Source organism: Schistocerca piceifrons, chromosome 1, assembly GCF_021461385.2.
Source record: "Schistocerca piceifrons isolate TAMUIC-IGC-003096 chromosome 1, iqSchPice1.1, whole genome shotgun sequence".
Lineage (NCBI taxonomy): Eukaryota > Metazoa > Arthropoda > Insecta > Orthoptera > Acrididae > Schistocerca > Schistocerca piceifrons.
The window spans coordinates 798,869,749-798,892,722 of NC_060138.1; the positions used below are offsets into that span (position 1 = coordinate 798,869,749).

General features: G+C 43.0%; 1 protein-coding gene across 1 annotated transcript in view; it reads right to left on the reverse strand.

The window, feature by feature from the left end:
• Positions 1–7,970: 7,970 nt before the first annotated feature.
• Positions 7,971–22,974, reverse strand: part of LOC124775183 (glycine-rich cell wall structural protein 1.8-like) — a 119,596-nt gene continuing 104,592 nt past the window's right edge. The window contains exons 3-4 of the mRNA XM_047250026.1: positions 13,952–14,321; positions 7,971–7,991 (exon numbers count right to left, since the gene is read on the reverse strand). Of these exons, the coding sequence (XP_047105982.1) occupies positions 7,971–7,991; positions 13,952–14,321 (391 nt within the window). The remainder of the gene's footprint in view (positions 7,992–13,951; positions 14,322–22,974) is intronic.

The window sequence follows — 22,974 nt, forward strand, 5'->3', positions numbered from 1 at the left end:
TACTACAGCATCATCCGCAAAAAGCCTCAGTGAACTTTCGATGTTATCCATAAGGCCATTTATGTATATTGTGAATAGCAACGGTCCTACGACACTCCCCTGCGACACACCTGAAATCACTCTTACTTCGGAAGACTTCTCTCCATTTTGTCTTTGTGGGCATTTCAAAACTACCACCTCCACGATGAGTTTTCACTTTGCAGTGGTGTGTGCGCTGATTTTAAATACGAGGGGTGTCCACAAAGTAAGTTCCGATCGGTCGCGAAATGGAAACGAGTATGAAAATCCGATAAAGCTTTGCACAGATGTGTTGGGCAGTGTCTCTAGTACGACCCTAGATAGCATAACGTCGCTCTTCACATTTCTGAGCTCACAGTGAGCGCGTAAATATGTCTAGAAAATTGTGTCTCCCGCCAAGTACGAGGGCCTTGTGAGAAATTTCGCCTGAAGCTATGCAGCCAACATTACATAACTGTCGTGCGGTTTCTTCTTCAAGACAATTCTCAGCCGCATTGTGCAGGGGCAATGAAGATGCTCCTGAAGCGGTTTCAATTGGAAATGTTTGATTACCCACAATACAGCGATTCACCTTGAGGATGGTTGTAAGGTCATCATCCGCAATATCGTAAGAAGATATAATACTGCCCGAAGGCACGCCTGAAACGTGATGGAATGATCAGGATACCTTATCGGAAACAATAAGGTTCCTCTTCTAGAACAACCAAGACTTGTCATGTGAGACAACAAGGTCCCTCATTTACATAAATAGCCGACCGCGGTGGCCGAGCGGTTCTAGGCGCTTCAGTCCGGAACCGCGCGACTGCTACGGTCACAGGTTCGAATCCTGCCTCGGGCATGAATGTGTGTGATGTCCTTAGGTTAGTTAGGTTTAAGTAGTTCTACGTTCTAGGGGACTGATGACCTCAGATGTTAAGTGCCATAGTGCTCAAAGCCATTTGAACCATTTACAACAAATACACCAACTCTTCTTGAACAAACACACACTAATGTGGTCAATTACTCCTCCCTCTAAAGAAATAAGGTACCTCTCCTAAAACAAAACAGTCTTATCTTCTTAAACAAATTAGTTTCACATTTTGAAAGAAACCACGCTCCTCTTCTGAAACCAACTAGACTACTATCCTAATGGGGCAAATCTGCTGAAACAAACAAGACTTCCCTTCTAAGCAAGACAAACAAAATCTCATCTTCTAAGAAAACGAAAACTCCTCTTCCAGAACAAACAAGATGTCTCTTTTAAACCAGCGACGCTACGGTCACAGGTTCGAATCCTGCCTCGGGCATGGGTGAGTGTGATGTCCTTAGGTTAGTTATGTTTAAGTAGTTCTAAGTTCTAGGGAACTGATGACCTCAGAAGTTAAGTCCCATAGTGCTCAGAGCCATTTCAACCATTTTTTTTTAACCAGTGAGTCTCCGTCTTTAAAACAAACACGGTTGCTGTTCTCATTTTGAAGTGAAATAATCTTCATGAACAGATAGTGGGTAAAATTTCCTGGCTCACGAAGATGCACATTAAGTGTTCGTTCATTCTGTTGCGCTACCAATTTTCATTCCTTCCGAGTTGCGTCACAGATAGACCTATCCAACCACGACTCACGACCCGCTCTCACAGCTTCATTTCCACCAGTACCTCTTCTCGTACCTTCCACGACCGACTACCTACCCTGTGCTGCTCAAATTAAACATCTGACTATGTAAATGACTGTATATATAAATTTGCTGCAGTAACCATGTAAAAATGATTCAAGGATGAATAAAACTACTACTACTACTACTACTGCTACTACATTAGCGGTAGACTGAAAATTTTTCCACATCACGAATCTTTCGCACTGATTCTTTTTTTCTTTTCTGAAAAACCTCACTCCAAAATTCTGCCATAGAAAATACTAACACCTCATCCTCTTTCTAAGCTCTGCATCTGTCTCATGTGGAGGGGTAGTGACACAATTTTTCAGATAAGTAAATGCGAAGTTTCAGTACATCAAATGGAAATCAAAGAACGTCGCCATTGTCTTCTTACCAGCTGATAATATGAGTGTTGTTACATTATGAAATAATGGTGTATGGAACGTGTAGTGCCTGTGGCGATCTGTATTGAGAAATGACTGAACAGTGTAGCACTAGCTCTTTATAATACTAAGTAAGTTCTTTGCAAAATTGTATTTATGCATTGGGGAGGGGGGAGGGAGAAGGGGAGAGGGGGGAGTCTCCGATATCCATCCAGCCATCTTAATTTTGGTTTTTCGTGGTTTTCCTAAATTACTTCAGGCAAATTCCGACATGATTCCAAATATAAGGCCAAGACCGACTACCTTTCCCGTCATTGTCATACTAAAAGTGTAAGTATGTAAATGGCTGTGTAAGTGAATTATCTTTCTTCCATTCTTAAACTGTAATACCGTGACATCTCAAGCATCCTTGTACAAGTGATCCACTGATGAATGGAACAATTACTGGCGCATATATGAGAAACGAAAACTGTACGACAGACCTGGAAGAAAAGGCGAAGATCTGCCTTTCCAAGACACTGCTCTCGCCTGTTGAGTATGCAGCCCGTAGATCGCCACAAATCTATAACTTGTTACTGCCTTCTCTCCATTTCTTTCTCTCTCCATTTCTTTCTAATACAGGAAATGTATTCGCAATTGCGCACATGGACAAACATGTATAATGGAATGACGACAATGAAAATCTGCGCCGTAGCAGGACTCGAATCCGGATTTCCCGCTCAGCTGTACAATGGAATAACGAGAACGAAAATTTGTGCCGGACCGAGTCTTGAACCTAGACTTACCGCTCGGGGTTCGAGTCCTGGTCCGGCACAAATTTTCATTTTTGTCGTTCCATGGTTGCAGGGGCGGTGACAAGGGGGGGGGGCTATGGGGGCCACGGTCCCCCCCCCCCACATGGAGTATCATATTACACAGGATAAAATGACTTCAGAAATCAGCGAATATATTACTCCAACAGATTCAATCACTTTTTTATAATTATGTAACCATATAGGTTGCAATGTATTCCAAACACATTTTAACAAAAGAATAAGAGCGGCAAATAGCTTACTACCTAAACCAATAAACATCAGTTAACTTAAAATAGGCTTATTATTATTTACTAATACACATTTCTTACCCTGAACTCCAAAACAGTTACCAAAAACTATTTTAAGCAACACCAAATTTTACCATGTTGTCGGTAGAGGACCCCAACTCTCCTTTTCGTAAGCCATATTCCATTCCCTCAAATCCCCTCCCCCCATTAGAACCCCCCCTTGACCGACTTCTAGAATCGCCCCTGCATGGTTTTTAATGTATTTCATAATACTGTAGTCACCGCAGTGCCTGTTCCTTTAGACATGCATGCATGCCCAAAGAAACATTGCAACATAATTCGGACTAATAATGGACGCACTGCAATACCGTATTCCTTCCTACCTCCATTCATATTCTTCCATCTCCATACAGGGCGGAGAAAAATTGTCTGATAATGACACCAGAGTAGGGGTAAGAGACGTCGAACCAAGCAAAATTTTCCAAATATTCACAGGTCCGAGAGTCATCGTTCTGGAGACATAGCCATAAAACAGCAGCCACTGAACGGCGCGCTCGCGGAAGTCAAAACCTGTGAGCAGCTGGCTGGTCGCAAGAACTTTTGAGACTGCGGCAATTATTCTCAACATGCCAGGAATTTTCAAGATGGTGCGCCATGCAATTCATAGACGATGTCAAATTTCTAGCAATGTTGCAGACACGTTTTTCGTGCATTTTCTGTAAAAAAAAAAAAAAAGGTCATTTGAGGAAAAACTAGTGATCAAAATTTAATGAACTGTTTTCTTTTTCACCGCTGTGTTCATTGCAACTTACTGAGCCAATGTACTTGTTATAATAAACGCTCATTCATGCTCCCTGCACAGCAGCAAAAATTAAAACATGTGACCTTTAGATTTAATGTTAACTACTTTGCACCCTACAGTTTTTGCAGTACAGCTTACTATCTTAAGAAATTAATGGCATTACGCTACTTTTACCGTAACTGATTTAATACTCAAGCTTTTCCCAGTGAATATCACAGAAAATATGCGTGAAACGTTGCCAGCTACGGGTATAAATTTAAAGTACGTCTAGCTTTGACAGATCAACGGAAACGATGGTGGATATCCGACCTGTTGGTTTACAAATTCATTGAATATGGAGATTTTTATTGTTGTTCTTGAGGCCGTTTGGTCGTCTGTGTAGAAGTTTGCTCCGCTCTCCGCGGAAGCTAAGGTGCCGAGTCAATAGAAACGTAATGTTTACGTCACTCTGAAACAGAAACCGGCGAGCTGTAAACAGGACATATTTCATAAGGCTGACAGGCTGAAAGACTTCGAACGATACAGCATTCTCTTTGATACAAAAAGGCTTAAATCTTCGTAAAGTCTCCCGCTCGCGTATGAGTTAGCATCACAACCTGGTGGAGCAAGATTCCTTGGAGAGTGAAATAAACTTCGGGGTGGACACGTAAACGGCCGCAACAGCAGTACAAAACATTCAGTGTGTTTTTACTTCGAAATTTCTTGTCAAACGGACAAAAAAGATTTATCACTAAATTTGTGGAACAGAGATGTGCTATTCTGATGCTAAAAAGTATCATAGTTTCCCTTTCAAAAGGAAAGTTAATGCCCCTATCTCGATGATAAACGAAGTATCGAAAACGCGTGGGTCTTTTTCCAAGAGCCTCTAGTTCGTAGTTGTCTAGGTGAAAAGAGGTCACAAATATGTTTATCAAGTCAAAAGTCAAATGAGGTGAAAAAGGTAGGCGCCTTGCCCTTATACTACGCAACCCACTATACTCTGCAGATCGAAATGCGTTTTTATGCCCCAAAATTCCGACATTGAATGATTATATCTCTTTACGGGTCGCACCCTCTCGTATCTTGTTCTCGCGATCCATAAGTCAGGGATACAACGGAAGCAGCACAATCTTTTGCGAACAGCGATTCTCTATATTTATCTAGTAGAATTGCACGAAATTAGCGTCTCTTTTCCTCCGAAGATTTCCACTTAAGCTCCCCGAACACCTTTTTATCCATTGATATCGGCTGTACTGGCCTGTTGTGATCCTTGTAGTGTATTTCTGTATTTGGTCAATGTCTGCTGTTACACCTGCTTAATAAAGGCTCTCAACATGGGAAAAATATTCCAGAGTAGTCGCCCTGGCGTATTGTTGTGTTTCCTTTATGCTTCCACAGGATACTGTTAATAAATGTAAGTCTTCCATTTGTCTTTGTTACTGCTGTTCGTTCCATTTTACGGCGCTTCGCAGTGTTGTATCTAGATATTTAAACGAAGTGACGGGCTCCAGATATAATCTAGTAACTGGAGTTTGTTCTTTCTGGTTGTGAGTGTTATTTCCATTCATTCACATTTCGAGTGAGCTAGCATGAGTCAGTACAGCAGATGGAAGTACCGTCCAAGCCGTTCTGCATTTCCTCAGGGCTGTACAGCGACGATACATTGCTGCAAACAAAGGCGCTACATCGAACAGTCTGAAACTACTACTGAACATAAATGATAAAGCATTCATGCGTACTGAAGGCAATAGCGATTCTGTTACATCTGCCGTCCATTACAATGTAACGGAGTCTATTAGTCAAAAATTCTTCGAGCCACTAGTTCATCCATGTAGACACACCTCTGAGGCTATTCTGATATACGATGTGGCAAAGCGTCGAATAACTTTATGATCTTTAGGAACGCGGTATCTACATTTCCAGCTGCATCTATTATTATTTGTTGTACGACCAACACTCCTGGAGGAAAAAATATTGCAGGTATTTTGACTTGAGCACAGTTTCGGCTTTGCTACTGAGGAGAAGTGGAGGCGACCGGAGACGGGGGAGACGGCACGAGCAACTTCCATCAAAGGCACGAGTCCCGGCTCGCAACCAGTCCACCATGCAGGTTTAACTGCTCTCTCGTTTTCAGTCCAGTACGTCTTCCATAAAAGATTACAGTTTGCTTCTGTTGAACTGCTGCGACAAATATGTTTACTGCGAAGTTACTGTAAATAAAACAGTACAGATCATACATGATGTCAGAAACGAAACAAGATTAATCAATACAATGACACACAGAATATCAGGACAAAAGTAGAGCAGTGTTGATATATAAACGGTTAATTCAGTACGACACAGATAAAGAATAACAAATTACAACGGCACATGAGCTAGGCCGAATTCGTACGTTTCACTGTTTCGGATGATAGTGGGACGTAAGAGGCTGTGATGGCCGAAGTCAGATTAAGTGTTGGCAGCTGAGGGGCAGAAACCGCCCACGCCTCATAGAACAAGGCGCGCTCCAGTCCAACTCCTTCTTTTTAATTTCAGTTTTACTCGCGTTTTGCTGATAACAATACAACTACTTACAAGTGATTCTTATAGTTATTTAAGATAGTTAAACTGATAATAAGCAATACACATCTTTAATTTAGAGTCTGTTCTTACCCATTAGAGTTTTAGAACTTGTTTTTAGGGGAATTTGTTTTCTCACGTTTCAGTTCACCGAGGAGCACATTTCGTAAGTTTCATACGTTTCACTATAACGTGTTCACACCTTTTTCGTTTTGTGATTGATCACCGTTTGCGGGAAAGTCCATCTCTCCGATTCTGTTGACACGTGCAGCTAATACGCTTTTCCTAACCTTATTTGGCTGTGGATGTGGTCTTCTAATTTCCTCGGAAGATTTTTCTGGCTGTCCCATAGACATGTCGTTATGCTGCACTGGACCTTTCTTAAAAGAGGTATCAAGTCGGGATGCGAAAGCGGAGTATGTAGCAGTTTCGATTCCTTAACGCTTTCTTATGGGAGACCATTAACTACATCGGCTCTCTTTAAAGTTGTCTTTTCAAAGGAAATTTACTATTTAGTTGAACCAAATACCTGAGTGCTCCTTTAACCACATTAAATGATCGATTTCCTTTCCTTCCATTATCCGTTCCACCACATCATAAATATAACTATTGGTACAAGATTTCCAATTTCGATGCTCTAATTTCTCTAAAGCACTTCTAAAGTCTGTAAGAATTAGTGTTTTGTTTCATCCGTGGGGCGCAATATAACTGCGATTATTCCTACATAGGAGCTCGAGATAATGAAATTACATTTCGCTTTATGCAATGTAAGGCAATTATACGCATGTGTCTTGGATCCATTGAATTCCCCTGCAGAGGTCCCCTTGCAATAAAATAATCGCTTCAGTAAAACGGTGTTGTTTGCTTTGCATGATACAATAATAGATCACACGAGTAAAAAAATTGACATAGACATTTTCCTTTCCACCCAGTGAGCACGTCCTCTGTCATGGCTCGCAGCAACTCGCGAAATCGGCAGCCGAACTTAAGAATGTTCAACAGAAAAGTGGAACTTTGAACCGGCCGAAAATGAGGAAACTTATTTTTTGTCAATCACGTCGCGATCAAATCAGAATAACATTAATTTCATGCAATGTCAAACAACCGGAAACGAAACTGATTACAACGTTCATATTATTTCAGTGAAAAACTGAAATTTAATCGCCCTTAACTGGTCGAGATATCATGTCTTCCTTCAAAAATAGCAAACAAACCTGAGCTAGCTCAGTCATATGTTGGTAGCTCAGTAAGAGGTGATATGACCCAGTACCTATAGCTCGCTGTACCTATCTGTATTAGCAATTAAATTGTCGGTACACTATTCGTTTTTTTCCTGTTTCTCCACTATGTATTTCGTTACTTTAGTCAACCTCTAACGTTATAATGCGAAGAACGTTAGTTTGCGGAAATTGTTGGTAAGCCAGATAAGGATCTAATCCATATTCCTGAATGGTCTGACTGACCTGACTAAACTTTGTGCTTCGGACATGCGATTTTATTACATAATGATAAGCACAAACTGAATACACGATACTCTGTATTTTCTTGGAATTCGTTATCCTTTAGCAGTTGTCATCTGCAACATTGCACAGGATTTACTGCCGCATAATAATAAACCGAGAGGTAAACACAATTTAATGCATCTAGAAACCGATATAACACTATTATTAAACCGTACAAATTACTGCAAAAATCACTATATTACTGAAGTTTCATAGTTAATTTCTACCCCTAAACAGTAAAATTGCATTGAAGTACTAGTAAAGACCGAAAAGGTATAAATGTACATTTGGAGCGTCTGATTTACTTGCTCCAGCGTCGGCCATTCGTAATAACATGAAAGTATGTATCCTTATTTTATTTGTGTTTTCTTGCTATGATTTTTTGAGAGTAAGTAGCAAACGTCAACTAACTTCGTTTCCACGGGTCAGATAAGAAACTGTGCAGGGCTTAATGGCTTAAATATGGTTACTCTATAACGATGTAAGACGTATATAAAATATGTAGGTCGGGTTCTCCTTTCGAATGTCTGATAAAGTTCTCGTGGAAGAAAGACGAACAATGTTCTAATCATTCGTTATGCACTGTAAGCAGAGGTGCTGGAAAGTAGAGACGTCCATAGTATCAAGAACACTGTATGGAACCTCCATTTTACCCGAATAACATTGCAGTTTCCTCCAAAACGAATATATGCTTAATTATATACTTCGGGAAATGTTTTACTCAAACATTAAATAAGCTTCAAGAAAAGGTACATATCTTCTTTTTCTTCAGTCACTGGAGCAAAAGAGGAGTGGGAGAATACAATAATGTAAAGTTGCTCTCCATGAAGGTACATGTTCATCCCTGCATTGTAAGTGAATTTAATGATCTACTAAATACAATATGAAAAAGAAGAATTTTCTATGTTTTAGTAGTCGTAACACTAGAGACTTTCATGTTTCCTGACATGCACTCGTACTTCTGCTAGTATGGAAGTAAATCGCACTTCTAGTGCAAGTGAAAAGTTTTGCAAACATATGAACTGCAGATCATAAAGTAATTTTAGTTACACCTGAATTTAGAATGTTCAAGCGCAATTCATCCATATTTGAGCAAGCTAGAATGTAGCAGGGAATGGGAACAGTTACCACGTTTGTTATCTTGGTATGACGGCAATTGTGATCTGCATGAAATACGTCTATAATAATCTACAACCTAATGTACCGTTGTTAGCTGTGATGCGTTACGAAACTGCTCGATTATAAGTAGAATGAGGTTCATCCTCAGTGCAACAGATAATTAGGCCAAAGAAATGTTGGTACGTAGCTGGATCATCTATGTCATGGACGCTAACGGCAAGGTCAGTTCTAGAAATATTTCTTGTCGTTTTTCCCGTCTACTCAACCCAGAAACCTCGAAACGAAAGCTCTTGTGTTCTCTAGTGAGATTTTAACCAAAAGATTACGTGCCGAGAAAATTGTATGTCGCAAAATATGTGAAATGAGTGCCTACTTCCTAACTGTAAAAAAACAGAAGAATGGGCAAAACCACTTTATTTATTACTCGAAGAAAAAGTTGTGAGTGCTAAAGGAAAAGTGTTAATTTCATCTTTTACGCTCATGTTAGTTGCATAAATGTAAAAAGGGAATATCAAAAGGTAGTGTGGACCCATTGACGTGCATAAATGAAAAAAAGTGTTCCGATTATCCTCAAACGAAATTCATTTTTGATGCCGTCCTAGAATAAATAACAACAGGAAGTTTCATTGTGTTCTCTTTAGCAATTGCCACACGTCAACCTTTAACAACAATGATACAAACAGCATTATTTACTCCAATGTGAAGTTTTACCCAAACATTCAGCAGAGTATACTTCTCCGTAATTCATCCAAAAGACGTCATTTGGCAGAGAGTGACATACGAATGAGATTCAAACCAAGAACATAGACATCATTTGCTCTTATTAAGCATTCTCCTACAAGCACCAAAGTAGTCGCTGAATATTTGCTTAAAACGGTTTCTACGAGCTTTTTTTGTGACTCGAATACTTGGTTTATTGATATTGTTGCTGAATGGTCACACGGTTCAAATTTTCGTTTCTTGATATATGCATTCGGAGGACCAGGGTGTCGCACAAAGAACGTGAAGTGTTCAGGCAGAACTGCAGACTTCCACGGACGTAGAACTGCAGAAAAATACAGTTTCCTCTCAAGCACTGCGTCTTGCAGTTACAGTAAACCTGAAATTCGCAGATGTATTTTATATTTTAACGTAGTTTATTTGGCGTAAAGCTTTTAATCTTACATTTGCTCAGTTTATAATGACATAAGGCGTAAATTACATGATGATATGACTGTTTTTGCTTCATGTACTGGTAGCAAATGTTTTTGTTCTCGTTATTAACAATGCGACCGACTGGATTGGTTCAGTGATGTGGACACTGTCAGTCCAAACTAAAATTTTCTGTGTTTTAATAAATCACCGCCAAATCATTAGACATTCCACCGTCACTTCCATTCTTTACAATTTCCCACAATGTCCACGACAACATTGTCGTAACAACGCGTAACAACGCTCTTTCCTACAAACTTTAAAAATTTCGTGCTAAATAAAAATAGATGTCACGCACCTAATTTCTTAAATATAGCAATATGGTAAAGATTAGGGCTGTATTCTGAACGATTATTTCCGCACACCGACCTTCGGACGGGAAAGAATGTGAGAACTTAGCTTGTTCTTGGTGGTGACATCATAAGTACAGACAAACATAAAGCGGTAATCAGTCGCCGACAACCTTACAGAAGAAAATGTTCGAGCATTCACCCGAATCGCTTTAGGAGAATCGTGTGGAAACTAAAGCTTAACTTATAAAATTTTTGGTGCCGGAACGCACCTCTTCAACCATGAGTATTTTAAAGCTTTTTGTCAAATTGAAACATTGTGCCAGATCAGGACTCGAACCCAGAAAACTTCCATCGACGGGCAATGTTATTACTCAGTTGGAAGAGAACTGCAAACAAAGATCAAAGTGCAACGTCATTTCCTATTCTGGAACACTGATTTGAACTGTCACGATGTTTCTAAACAGTACACCCTTCACTGTAGAGTGAAAATTCATTATGAAGCCAAAATATATTATTTTAAGTACAGGAATCAGTTGAGTGTATGTCAAATATTAATTGTAAGATGCATGTTGATACCAGATGCTGTACGGACTGGAGTTATGACTCGCAGTTCGTGTGACGATGATTAATTCAAACCAGTACTCAAACCTTGTACATATCAACTAATTTACCTGGATTGGATTCAAAATAAATATCGTACAAGGAGATACGAGCATGCTCTATATGTGTAGGCAAGTACAGGTATCTGTATTGGGATATTTCAGGCAGTATTTTAGACGAATTACATTCATACAACGTGACATTAAATGACAAAAGAAATGATAGAAGTGTGTGTTCAATACAATACTTGCAAGAAACTCATGCAACCCACTTGTATGTTCAGTAAAATTTCTTTATCAATTCAAGCTACTGTTTGTTATATACGCATTATCGATTTCGACACGTTATTACCATTGACAAACGTGTAATATTCACACAAAAAATGATATTTCGTCTAATGATACAGAAAGTAGTTTTATACCCATGATCGTCGATAACGATCGACACAATGTTATCAATTCATAAGTAAGTTACCTGGCGGGTGGCACTAAAGAGGCCGCGTGAAGCTGTTAGCGGGTCTTGCTGGTGTGTACAGAGAAGACGCAAAGCTATAAAACTGTAATGAAATGCTAGAAGACATGCACATGATCAACGCTTTTTGCAGTGATTACCAATGTAAACAACGTAAACGTAAATAAAGTACTACGCATAAACAGACCGAAAGACCCATTATTGGAAAGGCACCTGCCAGACTGAGATGCATTTGAAGAATCCTCAGGAGTTTACTGCACCCACGAAGGCGGTAACTTACAAGTAGAACACCTTAGGTCGACTGGTACTTGCGTACTGCTCTCCCGTGTGGGATACGTACCGTATAGGACTGATGAATGAAAGAGAAGATCCACAGAAGAGCAGGGCGTTTCGCCAGAAGTTCGTTTAGTAAGTGCGAATGTGTGATGGAGATGCTCACCGAACTGCAACGGCAGAAATTAAAAGAGAGGTGTTCTGCATCACGGGATTAAAATCCCGAGAGCGTACGTTCGTAGAAGAGTCAACCAATGAATTGCCTCCTTGTACTAGGGGTGGAGATTATCGCTGAAGCAACTGGTTTTCCATTACACCGGTTCTTTTCGTCCTCAGTTTAATCTGACTTAAAACCGCTGAAAATAACCGGTTTCTGAAATAACTGATTTTCAGTTTTGTATTGCTATTACTTCCTGTAATAAACGTGGACTGCAAGCAAAGATTGAAAAATTCTAATGAATGTGAAGAAAAACGGTCACGATCGGTGTGGGGCTGTGGCTGCGACAAAAATCGTTTTCATTCTCTCTAGACAAGATTGCGAAAGTGAAGAAGGCGGGCGCGGCGTCAGCCAGAGCGAAATGTCATATGTTGATGACTTTCCCACATCGTCTTTCTTTCATGGTGTCAATTTTTCACCTTGATCAAACACAAAATTAAGCGCTGAGTTATTATCCCAAGTTTATAGCCCGTCATTGAAATTCTAGGTGTATCGATCAACCTTGCCTTACCTCCCAAGGAACTACAACGCCATTGTGCCAGGGTGGCGTAGTGCCTAGTGCGTCTGCCTAATGAGTAGGAGATTCGGGTTCGAATCCTGGCCTCGGTACAAATTTTTATTCGTCGGTTCAGTAAACATATATACTTCCAAAGAACGTTGTGAATGTTTTCACCTTACACGATATCGCAAGTTTGTTGCCCCTACTCTTGTTTGTAATCTTTCGAAGTAAGTGCAGCATTATACTTCACTACTACCGCACTAGGGATTATGCCATATTGCAATACAGTCGATGTCCGGGGATGACAGCGAGAAACTACCGTACGGAGAAGGTGGGAAGGAGGGGGGCGGGGCAGTCTTGTACACTGCACGTTTCACACACCATCTGATAGGTGACGCCAAGTGACAACTGGTACATTAGCGTCTCAGCAGTCCTGCATCCATTCTTATGCCATTTGTTTATCGCTAGTTTCTAACTATGGGCGCTGTTATTAAAATAGTGCTGATCGCTTCCCTCAAGTTACGTAACATCCAACATTCCGAAGGGAACATCATTCGTTTTTTAAAAAAGATTTTTAAAAAACCAAAAATTTCAGCACAGGTGCTATCGGAAATTGATATGCCGGTTTTTTTACTTGTTTGTTAGTATGAAATGAAACAAAGCCTGTTATAATCTAGATCAAACAAATGCCAAGAAATACCTGTTATTCAGTACTAAATTGTCAGTATTAGTTGTAATCAGCAGTTTTTCCCTTCGCTACCTTGTATGTACACTGCGCGAAATGGTCATGAAGTTAAAATTACAGAGATTCGAGCTTACGATGTAACAGAGTGCAGAAACCGATTGTGTAAATTTGAAGAAACACAAACGCAGGATCTATCGAATGCAGCAAGCAGATGAGCGTTTCTACAAAAGTTTCTCTGATTGGTAAATCGCGTTACTTCTGCGAACAGGAAGTCCGACTGTTGTCGAAGGACCGTTAACACTGTGAAATGTTGGAAAGCCGAAAAACAATTGTAGCACTCATGTGATTTCTGTTACTGAGGCTGTACATGTAGTGCGACATACTGCCACTCCCAGGACACATCCTGAGAGCTTCAAGGAGTCGTCACTTTGGTAAAGGAGGAAAATGTGTGTGTGTGTGTGTGTGTGTGTGTGTGTGTGTGTGTGTGTGTGTGTATGTGTGCGTGCGTGCGTGTGGTGGTGGAGGGGGATGTGGGATAAAAGCTGTACAGGGAGGCAAAAAGGATGACTGGTTGCAGTATTCGGATATGGAGATGCTTGCACAGGACTGACTACGGTGGAGAGGTGCATCTGCGGCCTGAAGACCACAACGACAACAACACGAGTGTGTGTACGCCTCGCTCTCACCTGGAGGAGGGCCTCGCAGACGCAGGCGACCTGCTCGGCGGAGAAGCTGAGCGGCCTGGGCTGCGGGGCGTCCGCCGCCGCCGCCTGCTCCTCAGCAGCCGCAGGGGACACCTGCTGCTCCATGGCGCATCGCAAGTCCGTCTCGGCACGGCGCGGCGCGGGAAGCTGCTCTGCTCTCACGGCGACACGCAGGCGCGCAGCACCCACGCAGGCTGGCTGCAGACTGGCGCGCGGACCACGGCGGCGCCGGCGCCCCGCGCACCCCTCCCAATCCCCTCGACGAGACGAGACGCCGCGGCCCCTTATTGGCCGGTAGGCGTGGCAGCTGGGGCTCCCGCCGCGCGCTATTGGTGCGATGTCACGGCGGCGACTTGAGAGCCGGCGTTAGCACATGGTGTCAGCTTACAAACGGTGGGGCCGTGAGCTGTAGCAGAGTTGCTCACCGGTTACGTCCGCCACTCCCAACCTCTTCGGTTTGTTACGCACGGAAGGAGCAGGACGGACCGGCGTCCGGAAACGGGGCAATACGTTGACGTCATACGCAACAGGCTGGCGTTGCAAACGTACGTGGCGAAAGTAACCTAGAGCTTTGCCCAAGTAACCGCAATAGGACCATTAATCGGTACGCATGCGAGAGCGTGCTCTCCAGTCCGCACCTCGTATTCTAGTGATCAGCGCTTCTGCCTCTGGTTCACAGAGTCCCGGGTTAGATTCCTGGCCAGATCGGAGATTTTCTCCACCTTGGGGAATGGATGTTTGTATTGTCCTCCTAATTTCGACATCATTCGGGAAAATGGCGAGACTGGACAGAGAAGGGAAGGGGAATTAGTACGGGCGCCGATAACCGCATCGTTGAGCACTCCACATACCAGACACATCATCAGCATAAGCTCTGAAACGCCACCGAATAAAAATGAAGTTATTGGGGGCCTCGTACCTCGTGTTCTATTGGTGACAGAACACGAGGCTAGGGATCATTTGCATACCCAACAGGAGAATTCTACTTACGAAAGGGCCTCGCGGGGTAGCCGTGTGGCTTGAGGCATCTTGTCACGGTTCGCGCGGCTGCCTCCGTCGGAGGTTCGAGTCCTCCCTCGGGTATGGGTGTGTCTGTTGTCCTTAGCGTAAGTTAGTTTACGTTCGATTAAGTAGTGCGTAAGCCTAGGGATCGATGACCTCAGCAGTTTGGTCCCGTAGTTCTTACCACAAATTTCCAATTTTTTACTGAAGCAAATCAGTTGGTGCCTTTTGAGTTTAATGTCGCCTACGCTACGCCTTAAAGAGCTTTGGAGGCTCCATTTAGTTCACAAGTAGTTCCTGAGAAAACCAGAGAAAAAGGTCTTTTTTACGTTTTTTTTCGTACCAACACCGATTCCAAGAAGGCTATGCACAGCAAATGCCTGACATTTTTACGATATATTGGTAAGATCCTGATCTCGAGAAACCCTGAAAATTTACTTGATTTCTTTATCCGTTTCCGAGATACAGAGATTCAAAGTTACGCTTACTGTACAAGTCATATACGCACGAAAAAGTGGATGTGAGACGAAAACGTACTTTATAAAATAAACGTAACAATGAGATATACGCTGTAAAGTATCTCCGTTATCGTCAGAAGGATTATGGGAACCCCATTTTGTGGCGCTGAAGCACAAGAAAAAGTTTTTGACACATAAAATCCAGTCTGAGGTGTAAAATTAGTTTAGCGTTATTTCAGTTTCACGTAAGTAAACTCTCAAAATTAGACTGGCCCACAAAAGTTCTTTTCATATGAGTAACACGCCCCGCTGTGGCAGGGCAAAGAAGGGAATAGTGGAAAAAAGCTCATATCGCAGCACACAAAAAGGCGAATATGCTCCTGTCTAAAAGATTCTGAAAAGTGGGGTGCCACCCTAATCATTCTAGCTCCCTAAGCAACTTCAAAAATTATCCCAAAAATTTTGGCATTGAACATACTCGCGCTTTTTTGTCCTGAGAGAGAAAGCGACAATGGCAATGGGAGGGGAATAGAGAGACGTTAGTGAAAGCCAATGATAATGAGAGACAGGGTCTGTAACAGCGACGATGAAGACGAGAGAGACAGTGACTGAGAATAGGCAGCAGCAGTGAGAAGGAAGAAATGAGATATTAGTAGTAAGAGAGCAGGAAGAAGACAGTGACATTGAGAGAAGACAGTATTTGTAGCACAGAACGAAGGTGTCTGGCTGTGAGATGAGAGACAGTGACAGAGAGACACAAAGAAATAATAACAATGAATTGGGCTGAATGAATGAGTGAGAATGGGCAAGTAGGAGTGGGTGGTTATGAGCGACTTACAGCAAGGTAATAGTCGGTGTGAACGAGTTACAGCTAGAGGAGCTTGTTGGAGTTTGTGGTGGGCTGCACGTTAAAAAGAGCGCGAATGTATCCGCATGCCAAAATTTTTAGAAAATTTTTAAAAGTTTTAAGGAAGGTGGAAACAGGCAGCTGATACCCTACATTTCAGACAGAGTCTTTAAAAAGTGGCATATTCGCCTTTCTTGTGCTGCTCCGATAGCGGCATTGTTTCGCTGGTGCATTCGATATACATAAACGGTTTATACACTGCAGCGGCAAAGAATCTGATATAGGCATGCGTATTCAGATACAGAGACACGTAAACAGGCAGTCGGCAACGCCTGTACAAGACAAGTGGCGTAGTTGTCAGATCTCCAAAAATGGTTCAAATGGCTCTGGGCACTATGGGACTTAACATCTGAGATCATCAGCCCCTAGAACTTAGAACTACTTAAACCTAACTAACCTAAGGACATCACACACATCCATGCCCGAGGCAGGATTCGAACCTGCGAGCGTAGCGGTCGCGCGGATCCAGACTGAAGCGCATAGAATCGCTCGGCCATACCGGCCGGCTTGTCAGATCTGTTACTGCTGCTACAAATGCAGATCATAAAGATTTAAATGAGTTTGAACGTGGTGGTATAGTCGGCGCACGAGCGATGGGACACAGCACCTCCGAGGTAGCGATGAAGTGGGGATTTTCCCGTACGACCATTTCACGAGCGTAGCGTGAATACCAGGAATTCGGTAAAAGAGTAAAACTCCGAAATCGCTGCGGCCAGAAAAAGATCCTCCAAGAACGGGACCAACGACGACTGAGAAGAATTGTTCAACGTGACGGAAGCGCAACCGTTCCGCAGATTGCTGCAGGTTTCAATGCTGGGCATCAACAAGTGTCAGTTTGCGAATCATTCAACGAAACATCATCGGTATGGGCTTTCGGAGCTGAAGGCCTACTACTGTACTCTTGATGACTGTACGACACGAAGCTTTACGCCTCGCCTGGGCCCGTCAACACCGACATTGGATGGGTGATGACTGGAAACATGTTTCCTGGTCGGACGAGTCTCGTTTCAAATTGCATCTAGCGGATGGATGTGTATGGGTATGGAGACAACCTCATGAATCCATGGACCCTGCATGTCAATAGGGAACTGTTAAAGCTGGTGGAGGCTCTGTAATGATGTAAATGTGCATTTGGAGTGATATGGCACCCCTGATACCTCTAGATACGACTCTGACAGCTGACACGTACGTAAGCATCCTGATGATCACTGCATCCATTCATGTCCATTGTGCATTCCGACGGACCATCTCTTTGGGCACAGCCGAAGTTAATTTTACATCTGAAGACTTCTCTGCATTGGGAATTACATACTGTGTTTTATTTGTTAAAAATTCATTGATAAAATCACACGGTAGGTCTGATACTCTGTACTCTCGTATTTTGTTCATTAGGTGGCAGTGCGAAACTGTACCGAACGCCTTCGGGAAGTCAAATTACACGGCATCTACCACTTTTCGGTCTAGTGGACGAACAGAGCGAGCTAGGTTTCACACGATCGTTATTTTCAGAACCCATGTTGATTCTTACACACTCCAGAAATGTTATAATATGTGAGAATACAACATTTTCCAAAATTATACCATAGACTGGCGTCAGGGATGTAGGCTTATAGTTTTGTGCGTCTGTTCGACGACCCTTCTTGTAAATGGGAATGAGTTGTGCTTTTTTCTGATCAATAGTAACGATTCACTCCCCTAGAGACTTACGGTAGGCTGCTGTTAGAAGAGGGGCCAATTCGTTCACATACTCTGTATCGAATAATACTGGCATCCCGTCGGGTCCAGTAGGCTTTCCTGTGCTGAGTGATTTCATTTGCTTGTCTATCCCAGGGTCACTTATTTTGATATCAGTCATTTTATCATTAGTTCTGCTGTATAATGGAGGAACTACAGTGTGAGCTTCTTCTGTGGAACACTTTTGGAGAAAGATGTTTAGTATTTGGACCTATTCTGTCTCATCCTGTTTCAATACCACCATGGTCACATAGTGGCTGGACAGATGGCTTCGATCGCTTTACTAATTTAACGTGAGACTTTCTGTCAAGTAGGTAGACAGAATTTGGGTTTCGAATTAGTTGAACGCTTTATGCATAGCCCTTCTTATCTTACTTTTCACATCGTTTAATTTTTGTTCGTCTGTGAAGCTTAGGCTACGTTTAAATTCGTAGTGAAGTTCTCCTTGCTTTCGTAGCAGCATTTTAACACGGTTGTCGAACCACCGTGGGCCTTTTCCGTACCTCACGGTTTTTCTCCGCACGTAATCGTGTAAAGCGTATTGTACGATGCTTTTGAACTTTGTCTATTATGCTCATCATTGTCAGTGCTGGACACGAAATTTTCTTATTGACTTGTCAGGTAATTTGAAAAGTCTCTTATGACTCTTGCTAGACATGAATGTATTCCTACTTTTCTTTACATTCATATTTACAGCAATACTCAGTATTGCACTAGCGGCCTTGTGTTCACTAATTCACTAGCTGAGTCGAAAAGTGGGGCTGTAAGATGTGTACATATTCTTCTGCATTTAACGCTTGCTTAAATGCAATAAGGGGACCGCGTCCTAACCACTAAGAATACCCCAATAACATAACACCTCCTCCCCAGCGCACCAATTTTCGCACTACATCTGACAGCGGGTAACGTTCTCCAGGCATTCGCCAAACCCAGATCCTTCCGTCTCATTGCCACTTGGTACAGCGTTGTTCATCACTCCAAATAATTTATTTCCAGTCACCTACCATCCAGTGACAGCGGTCTTTGCACCACCTCAAGGATCGCCTAGCACTGACCACAGAAAGGTGTGGCGTATCAGTAGCTGCTCGACCAACGACTCCGTTCTTTGTAACTACCTATGTACAGTGATTGTGCTAGCTGGACTGCTGGCAGTACTGTACTTTGGAACTCACGAGTAGTTGTTTCCGGTGACTGCATATCAATTTTTACAACTGCCCTCCTTAATTCTCGATTATCCCCGTCCGTCAGTACATGAGGACTGCCGTGGCTTGGTTTAGCTGTGGTTGCTTCTCCGTGTTCCCAATTCACGGCCACATCACCAACAGTCGACTTGGGCAGCATCAGACAAATCCAAATGTCACTGGTGGATTTGTTACTCAGGTAGCACCCAACGACTTGTCCACGTTGGAAGTCACGTTCTTCTGACGGACCCATTCTGCTGTTATTGCTTTTCTACCGAAAACCCAATGCTCCCCGATTCCTTTTAAACTGACGAGTTGGCCTCTAGTGAAAAATTTGGAAATTTGTGGTGAGTTCCTATGGGACCAAACTGCTGAGGTCATCGGTTCGTAGGTTTACACATTACTTAATCTACCTTTCGCTAAGGACAACACACACTCATGCCCGAGGAAGGACTCGAACCTCAGACGGGGGAGGAGCTGCGCGAACCGTGGCAAGGGGCCTAGACCATGCGGCTACCCCGCACAACCCGCCTCTAGTGAAATCTGTGGTCAGTTTCCCATTACACAGGGGTGTCCGGATATTTTTTATCAGGAAGTGTAAGTGTCCGCCTCCGTAGCTGAGTGGTGAGCGTAAATGGCTACCATATGGAGGACGCGGGTTCGATTCCCGGAACTGTTAGACATTTTATCTTTGGTGGTAGGACTGGTAAGGGGAGCACTCAGCCACTTGATGCCTACTGAAGAGCTGCTAGAATGGGAAGTAGCTGCTCAAAAGTTTGGCAACTCGGTAACACATGCCGCATCCTCGTGGCACCGAATGGCAGAGGATGACACGGCAGCCGGTCGACATTCCTTGTGTCCTCAGGGCCTGGATGAGGAGCTCATTTTTAGCGTATTTAGGGATAACAAAGCTAAGAAGCTGTATGAAATGGGACGATCACTTAAAATCAGAATTAGGATAGGTGGTAGTAAGACTTAAATACGTTGGAATGGTTCTGGAAAAATGCAGTGCACTGCTAATGGAAATCAGAAACAAGATGATAGTGTAACCAGTTCTACAGTTTTGTTGCACTGTTTGGAATTCTTATCTAGTGTATAGGACAACAAAGAAAATGGTTCAAATGGCTCTGAGCACTATGCGACTTAACTTCTGAGGTCATCAGTCGCCTAGAACTTAGAACTAATTAAACCTAACTAACCTAAGGACATCACACCCATCCATGCCCGAGGCAGGATTCGAACCTGCGACCGTAGCGGTCGTTCGGTTCCAGACTGTAGCGCCTAGAACCGCATGGTCCAGGACAACAGATACTGGACGATATCAGAGATGGGCGGCTAGCATCGTAACACGTCGCTGCAGCCCATACGAAAATGTAATGCAAATGGTCATGGCACTTAAAATCCTTGGAAGAAAGACGACTTAGTTCACGCGAAACCCTGTTGGGTAAATTTTGAGAATCTATATTCGAGAAAGACTATGCTACCATTATGAACGCTTACTGATCACGAGGATAAGATAAGAAAAACTAGGGTGCCTGCAGAGGCATGTAGGGAGTCATTTTTTCCTCGTTTAGTTATGTCATGTACTGTATACTAATGTAACAAAACTCACGAGATGGCGATAAGCACATATACTGATGGTGTTAGTATTGCGTACATAAGAAATAAAAGCGCAGTGCGTCGGCGGAGCTGTCATTTGTACTCAGGTCATTCGTATGAAAAGGTTTCTGACGTGAATATGGCCTGACGACGGGAATTAACAGAATATTAGCGCGAAACGGTAATAGGAGCTTTTCATTCTATTTCGGAAATCGTTATGGAATTCAGTATTCCGGGAACCACAGTGTCAAGAGTGTGCCGAGAATACCAAATTTCACGCTTTACTTCTCACCATGGACAACGCAGTGGCCGAAGGTCTTCATGTAACGACCGAGAGCAGCGGCGTTTGCGTAGAGTTGTCAGTGGTAAAAACAGGCAATATTGCGTGTTATAACCGCAGATATCAATGTAGTACGAACGATGAACGTATCCGTTAGGACAGTGCGGCGAAATGCGGCGTTAATGGGATGTGGCAGCTGACGACCGACGTGAGTGCCTTTGCTAACACCACGACATCGTCTGCAGCGCCTCTCCTGAGCTCGTGACCTCATCGGTTGACCGCTGGACTACTGGAAAAGCGTGGCCTGGTCAGATGAGCCCCGATTTCAGTTGGTAAGTACTGATGGTAGGATTGGAGTAGGTCGCAGACCCCACGAAGCCATGGACCAAGTTGTCAACAAGGCACAGTGTAAGCTTGTAGGGGCTACATAATGGTGTGGGCTGTGTTTACATGGAATGGACTGGATGCTCTGGTCTGTTTGGTTACTCGGAGACTATTTTCAGCCATTCATGGACCTCATGTTCCCAAACAACGATGGAATTTTTATGGACGACAGTGCGCCATGTTACATTACTACTATTGGTCGCGATTGTTTTGACGAACATTCTGGACAGCTCGAGTGAATGACTTGGCCATCCATATCGCCCGACACGAATCCCATCGAACATTAGTGGGACTTAATCGATAGGTCAGTTTGTACACAAAATCCTGCACCAGCAATACTTTCGCACTTATGGACGGATGTAGAGGCAGAATGGTTCATTATTTCTGCAGGGGACTTCCAAAGACTTATTGACTCCATGCCACGTCGAGATGCTGCACTACGTCGGGCAAGAGGAGGTCCGATAAGATATTAGCAGGTATCCCATGACTTTTGTCATCTCACTGTACAGTGGCTTGCAGACTACAGGGGTTGGGCAAAACGTCGAAACAAAGCGAGAAATGCATGCTTGAACATGAAAGCAGTTGCTAGACAAGACTGTAGGTTGCACTGTAGTATTTGACCGTGAACGGCACCTGAACACCCCCTCAATACGTTGCAGTCGTCAGTCGTGGTCAGAATAGTCTTCTGTAATGTTATGAGTGCGTTACGTCGGACCTAAGTGATTTCGAACGCGCCCAAATTGTTAGCGCTCAATTGGTGGGCACTTCCATCACCAAGGTAGCCGAAGTATGTAGTGTTTCAAGAGGCACTATGTTAATGATTTATACTGCATGCAGGGAAAGCGGAAAACATCATCCGCTAAGTCACAGCGCGGACGAAAGTGTAAGTTGACTGATAGTTAAAGTCAGCCATAGAGGAGGGCTGTGACGACAAATAAGAGGACAGCACCTGTAAACGTCATTGTAGAACTTAATGTCGCACTCTCGAACCATGTCAGCACCATAACAACACGAAAGGGGCCCCATAAGCAAGCAGCTGAGGGTTGAAATGGAATTCCAATACCACTCATCAGTGATGCAAATACCCGTAACATGAAAACGTGGTATCGAAACTATAAATCCTGAAGTATAGAGCAGTAGAAGGAAGTCATTTGGTCAGATGAGTCTTGTTTCACACTGTTTGTAGCTTCTGACGGAATTTACGTCCCAAATATGAAACTTAGCCGGGATGATTTTGGAAACCATATCGTGGTATTCCATGGGGCTCGGGGATACTCTGCAAGGTCGTATTACTAGCAAGGATTACGTGACCACTTCGGCTGATCAGTTCCATGGCATGCTACAATGTTTGCTCCCCATTGGTGATGCTATTTTCTAAGACAATAGCACCCTGTTCACATAGCTCGCACTGTTGAGGACTAGTTTTATGAAAACGAAGAAGAACTGTTGCATCTCCATTT